Consider the following 13,057-nt stretch of genomic DNA (forward strand, 5'->3'; position numbering starts at 1 on the left):
GGCTTGATTTAAAAAGAAAATCTGCATGTGAGTCTGTCTTAGCAAAATTTATTTAACTGTTTTTGAAACACGAGAGATTTTTTTTTTTCAGGAAACACTAAATTTTGGAAGACTGAAAGAATTTTAATTATGATTAGATTCAACTAAAAATACCATTTCAACCTCTATTTCCAGACTTGATTTCTGTTCCTTGTGTTCTGAAAGATAGAACCTATGCTTCATTTTATACCTTATTAAAAAATACTAAGAAAAAGATGTTCAAATCTGACATCCTTACGTTAAAAAAAAATGATTGCTAACATACTTTTGTGCAAATGATTCAGTTCAACTTGAGAGTTTTTGAGTTGCTTTTTTTTATATGATTAGCTAATGAATTCAGCATAACTTCCCCAACCCCATCCTTTTTCTCCTGTTTAGCATTTTCCACTTTTTTACTCTGTGATGAACAAGCCCTCCCTGGTTAATTATGTATATATTTAGCTTCTGCATGTGTTGGGCTTATTATTGTCATCTAATTAGATGTAACTTGAACTGCTTGCTTCTAGAAAAATCATTAAAAATTCTTTCCTAATGACCTAGAGATGACAAAATGTCTGTAAAGTGTGAAGAAGCCGACAAGCCCAGGAACATCGCTCTTAAAGCGTGTTAATCCAGATGCTGCAATCATCTAATTAAACAATATTTTGCTGTCATTAACATTTTCACCAAGGAATTGCAGTTATAATTTCTTTGTCAGCTGTCTCTAGATCATTTTACCTTCAAAACTAAAGTGCCATATAAAAACATTAAATTGGATGGTTTAATTAAAAAGTTTTTTTTTAAATGAAGAAACATACCCAGTGTTTCTGAGATCTCATTTACTGTGCTTCATTCTTATTGTTTGAGTAGATTAGTGTCACAGGCTTCCAATATTTAATATTCATCCTCTAAGATAAATGTACGTAAGCAGAGTTAGCATAACCTATGTAAAATATATCCTGCTTTTAAGGAACGAACTCTACCAATTACAGTATAGTACATTTATTAAATTTAAACTGTCTTCAAAAACAACAATTACAAACAGAAAGAATTGGCAAATAAATATCCAGAACTTAATAGAGATTACTTTGGAATTGTTCTCTTACAGTAAACTAATTTTTTCTTTATTTCACAAGATCTTCAGTAAAATGAAGGGATTATGCTAATTAACTCAAATTTAGAGTATAAAAATTACAAAGTACCCCACTCATGTTTTTCTTTCCTGTAGTATTAAAATCTTATTAAATATATATAGGCTGACCATGTTGCAAAACAAAAGTGGAAATTTTTATTAAAATTAGTTTTTTATGTAATTTATGTTTATTAAGATTACTATAAGATTATAATTTAAATGAGAGTTTCATAAACTTAAAACAAGTCCATTTATTGGTTTGTCTGAGTAGTTGCAAACATTCTAGTTCCACATACACAATCCTCTCTCATTTATAATTCTATGCTTTTGTAAAAGTCCTCATCCCATAAAAGAATGTTCAGAAGTTTTTCTTTGTTTGACTTAGTTTACCTTTTAAAATTTAGCTCATTTTATTCGAGCTTTGATGCACACCCACACACACATACACATACACACACACACACACACACACACACCTATTTATTCCATCAACAAATATTTTATGATTGATCGTATGCACCAATATAAAAAGATTTTGAAAGGTAAAAACAAGTCAGACCCTACATCCAGATTAGACTGCTGAAGAGGCTGTGACTTCATCTCAGTAAATACCGAGAGGAAGCAGCAGTAATGCTTTCCATCAGTTCCCTCTAGGTATAACCCACTCAACTCAGCTAACATATTTCAAACAGCATGTAGTTTAGATGCAAAATGAATGATTTGATATCAGATAATATTATTACCCAACAAGATGTTAAAATAATTCTGTATTATATATATATATATATATATTTACCAATTGCTGTTAGCATATGTATCATTTAGTGCCATTTCCTAATAATGAACTGCATGTTGCACTACTGGACCTATAATATGTGTATCAAGACTTACTGAATGAAATACATATGACTAAATGATAGGGAAAAGGCTGTTTTCTGTGATTTGGAATGAACATTTAGAAAGTTACATATGACACATGATTAAGTTTTGTCTAGATCCTTTAAGTTTGGATTTTTTTTTTTTTTTCTGGTCCTGTGGCTTGAGGTCTAGGCCTGGGAGCTGTCCTTTTGCTCAAAGCTAGTGCTCTACTAAATTAGCCACAACACAGTGCCACTTCTAGCTTTTTCTGAGTAGTTTATGGGAGATAAGATAAGGACTTTCCTGCCTCGGCTGGTTTTGAACCATGATCCTCAGATTTCAGCTTCCTGAGTAGCTAGGATTACAGGTATGAGCCCCTGGCGCCCATCTTAGATTTTCTTAATTTCATTTGATCATATGTTCTTCCAGTAAATTAGGAGGGCAAGTATTGTACTTTCTCAACTTGCATGTCTCTGTATCCTTCTTGGAGTATTTAAATGATTCCATTAAAAATAAACAGACAAACTCAAACAACCCTGAAAGTCTCTACCTGAGGCATATCATCTCTGTCCATAGGAACCATATACATAGGAACTAAATCTATGCCAGAACTATTTGTAAAAGAAGCTAGCCCAAAAGGAAGAGAATGATGGCCAACCAGCAGTATGTGTATATATCAGTCTTATGTATAGTAATTCTAGGTATTATTTTTAAATTATTAAGGGACCTCGTTTTAAATGCATAATTAGCAGAATGTTTTTAATTAAACACAGACATAGTTCAGTAAGTAAAAGAGTTACTTTTCTTCTGAAATTTAATAGTTTCCTTATCTATTACAAGAAGATTAATGACTTCATAAGTAATTATCATATTCTAATTTTTATTTGTTGTTTACAAGGGCGGACATATAATGATCTAAACCAATATCCTGTGTTTCCATGGGTCTTAACAAATTATGAATCAGAAGAACTGGACCTGACACTTCCAGGAAACTTCAGAGATCTCTCAAAGGTAACTTTTAAATACATAGAAGTTTATATCCTATAGAGGTTGCAATCTAAAGGATTTCTACTAGTGCATAATTCCAATTAATGTTGATAAGTAAACTGAATTGTCTCTCCTGCTTTTATAGTCAATTTCTTTTATAGTCATCACTTAAAACCACCCCAGAAAAAACACAACAAAAGGACAGATTACTGCTATTATGGGCAAAATTAAATGAATGTTTAGGAAAGAGCAGATATAGGAAGAGATTGTTCAGATACTGCAGGATTTAAATGGCATGGTAACAAATCTGAAAGTAATAAAATTATAATGGCCAATTATTGCTGAGATACATTTTCTAGACAATAATGCATGTTAAAAATATACATATATAGCCAGTTGCTGATGGCTCATGCCTTTAATTCTTGCTACTCAAGAATCTGAGATCTGAGCATCAAGGTTTGAAGCTAGCCTGGGTAAGAAAGTCATGTGACACTCTTATCTCCAATTAAAGGCTAGAAGTAGAGCTATGATCCAAGTGGTAGAGCACCTACCTTGAGTGAAAAAAACTAAGAGACAACACATTGGTACCAAGCTCAAGACCTTGCAATGGGCACACACACACACACACACACACACACACAAATCAGTGTCAAAGAGAACTTACTTTTGAAAAGGATAAAGGATCTGTTTAAACACAGAAAGAATATATGCCCTAAAATGGCAAGGAAAAGATTTAATGGGAATAAAAATTACAAAGCAAATTTTGGGTTACTTTATGTCATTTGTCAAGAGGAAATTTAAGTAGGGTATTAAACTATTTGAAATGCAATGAAGAAATAAAAATAACCCCAAGAAGGTGCTTAATAGCCTTAATACCTTATAGCTAATATGATGAGTCATGTTTCTGAGTTATAAACTCAAAACTTTTATTGTGTATGTGTATATATATTATATTATAAAGATATACGTGTGTGTTTGGATGAATATATGTTATAGTATTTAATATATAATGTTTTATGGCCTAAGCCCAATACTAAATTTTATGTGCTTTAGCCATAAATCATCTCTTTTGAAATCATCTCTTTTCTGTCAAACTTGATTGTCTGGTTTAGCAATCTAGAGAAGGTTAAAAAGTATATGTGTACACTTGATTTTGTGGGAGCATGCTTACTTAGCTCATGGCCTGGGCTGTTATAAAACATCTAAATTAGAGAAACATCATTGTACCCAATTTAAATTTCATGCCACAGGTGGCTCTTAACAGCACATCTTCTTCGCTTCTTATCTTGCTTTGAAAGCTAGACCTACCCAGGCTGAAGATTTGTATCCACTTTTTTACCTGTGTGGTCTCAAGCTGCTTACTGTTTGTTCATTTGTAATTAGAGAATGATGGTATCCTATGACCAAATAGTTGTTAAGTTCAAGTGGCATGTACATTTAAAGAATATAAAATAGTACTTGGCACATAGAAATATTGTACCAATTATAATTTATTATTTTTTTAAAAAATAGAATATTTCTTAGCCCAGTTTTGAAGGTTGTTTACCTATTTTTCCATATTCTTATATTTCATTTACTCTCTAGCTCAGTGACTTCCCTTATCAAATTATAGTTGTGACACTTATGGATGATAAAAAGGATCCAAGAAATGAGTTTAGTAGCATCTTAAAGATCAGACAGATGCTACTGAAACCTAGTATGTTTGCAAATACAATACTTTTTTTTTTTTTAATTTTATTTTATTTTATTTGAGAACATACTGTACAGAGGGGTTACAATTACATGGTCAGGATAATGCATACATTTCTTACCAAGCATTGCAGCCTCCTCCTTTGTTTACCCTTCACCTCCCTTCCCAGCCTCCCCCCTCCCCCCCACCCAATCATACCCCCCCTCCCCCCCCTCCGACATTGTAAAGCTGGTTTTGACATGACATTTTGTACTTCTCATTGTTGCAACAGGTCCACCTGAATCCTTAAACGACTTGTTTGTCCCCATCTCCTCCACATGTTATACTGACATCAAATATAGTGAAAGCAGGGGTTACACTGTGGGGGAGGGACATACAAAGCAACCAAGAAATAATCTTACAATACTTTTTTTAATGTGATTCCAGTGAACAAAAACTCCAATCGTTACCATGTTACAAATAACCATTAGGGATTAGGTAAACAGAAGCATTGTAATTATGAGGCCTCCCCTCCTATTATCAAACTAATAAGATCAGTTGCCACAAAATTAAATAAGGTATTATATTTTATAGAGAGATATGCAGAGAGACAATAAATAGTGGTTAGGAGCTAGAACTCTGGAGCTAGGCTGCATGGATTGAAATCCTAATTCTGCTACTTATTAGCTGTAGTATTACTTACTTCCTGGCCTGTGTAATGGGGACAATAATAATAGGATTGTTGTGAGGAACAATGAGAAAGTAAATATAAAGAACTTTGAATAGTGCATTGCATCATTATTAATTATTAATTAGTGTTTGGATGTGTAGTATGTATTAAGATATTTCTGAATCATTGAAATAGGCCATGTACTTAAAAAATGTCTTCAAATAATAAATGATAAATTTCTACTATTACAGCCATATTGTAATTAGTAATCTTCAGTATTGTAGTCAGTTATATGAATTTGGGGCATGACTTTCTAAAGTTGAGGTATAAGTGGTGTAAAACGAAACCAAATTAAACTATTGATACAAGAATGAAAACTGTTAAAATAGTTATTTATTTGTATATATTCTGTTTAACATTAATTAAACAGGCATTGTATATTAAATATGATAAATTGTATTAAGCCTCATAAGCTGATTATTACTACAGTGGTTTAAGATTCTTTTTCAAACAAGGAAGGATGTCTTTTTTTCTTTGAAATCCAACTTGGCTATCATAAGGAAACTTAGAGACAAGATTTTCTTTCTTTCCCCCATTAATTTTTTATTTATTCTTTCAGTAAGTCATCAGATATTTATCATGCACTCACTACCTATAGGTTCAGAAGATAGATTTCTGTACTAGGTAGAAAAAAATCACATGAATTAAATATGTGACTAAAACATAGTCACAGTCTCTTGACAGAGGTTGATTCCTGAGCAAAGATGAGAACTCAGTTAACAGAAGCATGAGGCCAGTGTGTTAATATGGCTGTAGTGGGGACTGTACCACACTTGGAAGTACATACTCAACTACTCTGACATGTGGACAGATACATTATGATTAATGTGGACTGCTGAGACATCTGGTAAAATATTTGCTAGTAGTAAAAGACATTTAGTTTATCCATGTAGAAAGGGAAAGATGAATTAAAAGAAAAAGTCACTGTTTCTAATATAAGTGGAAGACACAAACCTTCTTCAAGTTTCTTAAGCTGATATATTTCATCTATATTTCTTTTGGAAGAGCCTTTCCTTTTGTGACTTACATGTATTGTTCCAACTGTCTATAGTGTTAAAAAATAGTAGAGATAAACAGACAAAGCCTAATAAATTAGGCAGCATGAATCAGACTGTACTTTTGCAAGCATGAATTCCTCATGTTTTGAACAGTTGAGCTCATGAGCTCTTTAAAAAGATAGATAGCTTTTTCTTCCAATTCTACTGTTTTCCATGCTTTAGCGATTTGTTCTTTCTATTCTGTCACAGTAACATGATAGGAAAATGTTAGCAAATTAAAACCTCTTGATATGTTAATAAATTACTCTTGCATTGTTCCCATGCTTCATTGAATATCTTAATAGGAAATTCTTACAAATGGTCTAGAAATCCAAGTCTGTCCTGTGTAAAAGCCATTAATAAACAAGATTTTAATACATGAAAATATATCTTCTTATATGCCTAATGGGAAAATGGCATTTGAACTATAATAAAATAATTAGAAAAAAACCTGCACTAGTACAATATGACTGTGATGAAGGACAGCACCTGAATTTCTTGCAGGTTTAGTCAGTGCTACAAATGGAGGTTTTCATGTAGAATTTGTTACTTTCACAACTTCAAGAAACAATTAGACTAATTCAGCATTATTAACCAGGAACATTCTAAAATATTCCTAACAGAAAAAGTACTTTCTAAGCAAAAAATAGGAGTCTTAATCCAAGTAATAATTCCTAGCAGCACAAAATTCTAGAATTTGGTTCAGCAAATAATTGTGGCCCAAAATAATTTCATGTTCTGTGTAGTATAGAAATTAAAATGTTATAAAGTATACAGCCAAAAAATATTGAATAATTCTTTTTATTTGTACCACTATTTTACATTATACGGGCTTCATAAACTTCTATGTTTTATCAAAAACTTTCAAATTAAAGTTTCAGAAAATCCAATTCTTAAAGTGTGGGGGTTTTTTTAACAATATTTTCTTTTAACTTTATTCATTTTTTATGTATATGGTACCAAGAAATTGAACCCAGGGATTCATGCATAAGCCACATTCCCAGCCTCAAATTGGTTCAAACCAAAAGACATATATAAAGTTTTGTCTTTTCAGCAAAGTTTTAGTGTTCTGATCATACCACTAAAAATCTTATTTTACCATTGTTTGTTGCCTTCCTTTACACTTACCTTTGGCTGAATAGCCTACAATAGCTTTCAACTTTCTCTTTCCTTCTGAAAAGGTCCATGTAGTTCTCATAGAATATAACAAATTAGTCTCAGAAAACACAGAAAATGTCTTCTATCTCACTGGTGTTGCTTAAGAGTAATAGGCAATGTATAAGCTTGGCATTTCTGTGTTTGGAGTTAGAAGTAGACTCAGAGAATCCTACCTGTCCAAGGACAGTGGTTTATAAGAAATAGGAAATTTGATTTCCTGTTTCCAAAGGAAAGGGAGCTATTCGATGGTCAATAAGTAAACTTTCTATTATAAAGTGTCAAATAAAATGTATCTGATTTTTTCTTTATGATATATATGATGAAGCAACTAGCAAATGAATACACACCTGTTTATGAGTAGCTATTACACAAATGAAGCTTTTCAAGGTAGCAAGAGATCTTTAAGGTACAGTTCTAGCTCTCAAGAATATTATTGTTTAGGAGAAAACAATAGGCTGGAAATTTTGCTCACGGCATGTGTATCCTTATAATATATGAATATTCAGTGGAGTCTGAGCTAAATTTACCATGAAACTAATGAAGCTTAATCCTTAGAATCCCTCAGTTTCCAAGGTTTTTCCCTAAACTTTGCCCTTAATTTTATGAACATAGTTATATGTTCATTTTCTTTAAGAACCCATTTCAGTCCATTACTGTCTGAAAAATACCTGACAAAATAATTAAGGAAGTGGTTTAATTTGGCTCATGATTCTAGTCTAGTTGCTTGGCAATGTCTCTTTAGGCTTGTGGTGGCATAATACATTTCAGGAGCACCTTGTGGTATCTGGGAAGCTAGTTGACCATCAACTAACTCCTTTTCATCTTGGGAACAGAAAACCAAATTTCCTTTGACCATGAGCTACCCTACTACACTTTGACATGTGGGACCCCACATGGGTTCTAAAACAATGGAAATGATGGACTTCTTTATCCCTTTTCCAAGAGCATACCTCATCCCTGTTAAGCAACATCAATGAGATGGAAGACGTTTTCTGTCTTTCTGAAAAACAAGAGTTTTGTGGTTGTAGCATCCTTTTTCAAGGATGTACTCCCTCAGCACTTTCTTTTTCCAGGTTTCATCACTATAGGCTAAGAAGTAACCCTGTAACACTTGAATCTTTGGAAGATATTTTGGGTCCAAAGTATACCAAAACCTCTATCATATAAATTGCAGAAAAGTCTCACATGACCTGAATTCACCCTTAGTACAAAGGAAAAAGCTACCTCTTAGGTAAACATGGATGGCTTCATGGAAGAAGCAAGTAAGAGTTACACAATTCCATGAACTAATGAAATATATTTCCCATATCTGATCCAACCTCATAATTCCACTATTACATGTACATCTACACATTTCCCCCAAACATTCTAACAGTATGACAAATACTTGGTTTGCTTTTTAAAAGCGGCATCTAATATGTAACAAGAACATGTTTTTAAAAAAGATTAACTTATTAATTTTATAGAATTTTGGAGAAATAAAGCATCACATGAGAAGCATAGTAAATAAAGAGTAATTTCTCGATAGAACATACTTTGCCTCATGCACTGATGGCAGGGACCGGATGATAATGTGAGCTTGGGCTGGCTTTCTTGCCTTTGCTAAGTTCACACTACAGCCAGGTCCATAGCACTCATTTCTCACGTAGGAAATTGAATCTTTTTTTTTTTTTTTTTTGGAGTGTTTGTTCTTCTAACTTTGAATGGTTAACCCTGGAATTACCAAACTCTTTCTATTTTTCTTTCTTTGTACATATTTCTTTCTTTATATTTGAATTGAGAATTCAAAAACAGAGAGACTGTACATGGACATGATATAATGTGGAATTTGTTCAAATTTTTCTCTGTCCCATATTGTATAAATTAATGCAGGTTTTCTGGGCTCTCAGAACCTTAGTGTCCTCTTCTGTAAAATGAACATGATAATACATGCGTAACGGGTGTTGAAAGAAGTACACATACTAATGTAGATATAGTACTTAATGAGGTGCCTTAGCCACAGTGGCGTTCAGGGAATCAGAGCTACACAGCAAATTTTTATAAGCATCACTATCAGGAAAAACACAGTGAAGTCATATTTGATTCAATTGATTTAATTTAGTAAAGTCAAAAGAAATATCATTCAATAAACTATTTCAGGCAAGTAACTGTTTTACCATCTCCTTAAATTGTCAAATTATCAAAACACTGACATTTGACTAAATTTTTATTAGAACATAATATGCACATTTATTTAAACTGAAATGTTTTATATTTATAATATTTTACTCTTTCTCTATTTAGCATATATAATTTTCTTATGTTTTCTTTTATTGAACAATTGAAGATCACAGGAACAAGAAAGTTTTTACCAGTAAAATGTATTAGTTCTTCCGTTTTATTTGATATCACGGGTTCAAGTTTTACTTATTATACATACAGGTGATAGGCTATATTTTTTTGACACAGTCGACAGCAAATTAAGTAATTTAACACTGAGGTATAATTTCAGTGCTAAGCAACAGCAGATGTAGAGATTCTACCCTTTCCCCCACACACACACCTTTATACAGATATTCCCTATGGAGATGAGCTGTTGGACTGAAATTCATCTTAAAACATGAGATGTGCTAGTATTTCGTTTATTTACATAAACTCATGGAAACTTGACTCTTAAATTATAGTGGTTACATGAGTTTGACATAAAGTACAGGCTCTGCTTACTAAAGTGTAAATGGAATTTTCCTATTTACCAGTCATGCCCTCTGATAAATGAAATCATTCCATCACAAAACCAAGTCCTGCTAATATTGACAAGAGTATAAGATATATCACACACACACACACACACACACACACATTCATTGAGTGGAAAAATGTATTTTGTTAACACAGGAGTTGTTTGACTGACAGATGATGATAAGCATAACCACTTTCCCAAATTATTATGCCACTTAAAAAAGGAAGTGATAATGCCTTAAGGCTTTGAAATGTGATAATGCAAATGGAGGCACTGAAGTGTGAAACTCTTCAGAGTCCACCCTTGATTCTGCCAAATGTCTATACACCATGGTAACTTAGGGAATACACAACTCAGAAATCAAGGATAAGTTTTTGGGGTTATTTATCTTTTTCACCACAAGTAATAATCTACAAAATTAATATAATTCTATTTACTTTATTATGTACTTTACCAGATGTTTTGTTTTTAATAACAAATATAAACTGTAGAAAAAACTACAAAGTGTGTCAGTATTTGATTATGATGGTATAAAACTATTAAGCTATAAAAATATGAGTGGGTAAATTTAACTATGTGATATTACTCTAAAAATTGATTGCTAAATTTGAACTATTTGTCTAAGTAAGTGTTAGCTGTCTCAATATGGGACCCACAGTATACTAAAAATTGTGTTTGTTAGGCTTGTCTATGTGACAGTGGTGAAGTACTATTTTCAAGAAACGATATGAGAGGTAGTTTTTGTATACTGTTTTAAACTCATTGAGTAATCATTTATTTAAATTAATCATTTTATTCATTCATTCATTATTTTAATTCACAGATATTAATTGCCAAGCTACTCTGTGCTTGGCATTGGAGATAGAATGACAGTAAGAATAAGAAAATATCCTAAAAATTTAGTCCCTTTTAGTTTGCCCAGTGTCATGTATTTTCCCTTTATTTGAAAAAAAGAACCAAGGAAAGTGCAAACGAAAAGATTGCTTTCCAGAAACTATGGTAGCCAGCACAACTGAGGTGTATTTGTTACTCTCTCCACTTTTGATTGTTGGAGACATTCAATAGCATAGCAGGGAGCTTTATGGGTTTACACAGACCTTCCAGACCAGCCCAAGACTGTCTGCTTCTGCTAAAATATCCCTTTATCCTGTTTTCTGTTCCTTCTCATTGACCCACTTGTCCAACTCTTCCAAAAGAAGGAGGATGGGGATAGGAATACTCACTGTGGCTTGCCCTGCTGTGAAAATTTTAAGCTTTTAAAGAAGAATCTAGGCCAGGGTGCTGTGGCTCACACCTCTAATGTTAGCTGCACAGAAAACTGAGATGTGATTGTTTTAGTTTGAAGCCAACCTGGGCAGGAAAGTCTGTGAGATTCTTATCTCCAATGTACTAACTCCCCAAAAGCCAGAAGTAGAGATCTGGCTCAAGTGGTAGAATGCCTCGAATAAAAAATACTCAAGTACAGTGCCAGGCCCTGAGTTCAAGACTCAAGGTGAGATTTAAAAAAAATTGCAATGGGAAGCAAAGTCACAGTCTTTAGTATGTGTTCACAGAAGAATTCTTCTGAGGGAAGGCAAGGAGCTTGCCTCTTTCACTTGTATTATATACCAGCCATATGTCACCTCCCTCACAGACCAAAATTTGCCTCCTTTTAATCCTTTCCAAAGGAAGTTGAATATTACATATCTAGAGCTGTTCAAAACTAATTTGTAGCCCTATCATTATCTTTCTCTAAAACCTTAGAAAATATCTAGAACAGACATAGAAAAAATTAACATAGTACTTGTTTATATTTATTTTTCAGTAAGATTCATAAAACTAATTTTCTTAGGAATACTCAGATAGTGATAACAGTATCGGCCAACATTTGTGTGTACTGTTTACATGCCAGTCATTATGCTAATAAATGCTTAAAGCTTTTATTCCTACAACTCTGTGATAAATTGCACTGGTTATATGGGCTGCAATTTATTTGTTACTTAGATAGGGCATACTAAAAACAAACACAATGTTAGTGACTAATTCGTCTTGTAGGTGCTCTCCATCTTTCTTGGAAGTTTTATAAACAACTTTTAAAGAACCTGTTTACCATCTGACAGAGGACCAGTATGTCTCATATGAGTAGGAGTAGTAGAAGAAATTCACTGAGTGAGACACTCTACACTCCCACATCTCTTGGTCTTATGTGGGACTAACATACTGCAATGTGCTAATAGATTTTGCTAATCAAAATGCAACATTTTTTATAATATAGTCAATCATGTTATATATCCAATGAGGAAGCATAAAAAGATATATACTCTATTACCCAGCAAAAATTCTCAGGACACTTCCTTTTACTAATGCTTTGTTTCTTCATGTTCTAAGAAAATTAATATAGTAATGAAATTGCAAAGAGGAGATTTTAATCCACTTGAGTATACATTTGCACACAGTTTGGAAACACAAAATCGCTAAGAATTTTACTTGTTATCATCTGAAAACAATTCAAAACATAAGCAGCATAGAAAGGAATTAGTTTGAATTGAAAGATTTCATTTTATTTTTCAAACTCCACCTTAATGTTGAGTTTTTATGGTGAAAATGTTCAAGTACAAAGAAAAATACTCATAACAAGATTTTGTGATTATTGATACTCAAACATTTTTGTGTTGCTGAAATATTGTTAAAGTAAATTGAAGCTACCATTCTTTATTCCTAAGTGCTTCAGTTTGAAAAAGAACATTTTCCCTTATAACCAAAATATCAT

General features: G+C 32.7%; 1 protein-coding gene across 2 annotated transcripts in view; it reads left to right on the forward strand.

The window, feature by feature from the left end:
* Nucleotides 1-13,057, forward strand: part of Nbea (neurobeachin) — a 532,882-nt gene that overhangs the window by 438,224 nt on the left and 81,601 nt on the right. For both annotated transcript variants that reach the window (XM_042685587.1, XM_042685588.1), the window contains exon 45: nt 2,907-3,019. In XM_042685587.1, the coding sequence (XP_042541521.1) occupies nt 2,907-3,019 (113 nt within the window). The remainder of the gene's footprint in view (nt 1-2,906; nt 3,020-13,057) is intronic.

The sequence above is a fragment of the Dipodomys spectabilis genome, unplaced genomic scaffold (genome assembly GCF_019054845.1).
Source record: "Dipodomys spectabilis isolate Male_0828 unplaced genomic scaffold, ASM1905484v1 ptg000095l, whole genome shotgun sequence".
NCBI lineage: Eukaryota > Metazoa > Chordata > Mammalia > Rodentia > Heteromyidae > Dipodomys > Dipodomys spectabilis.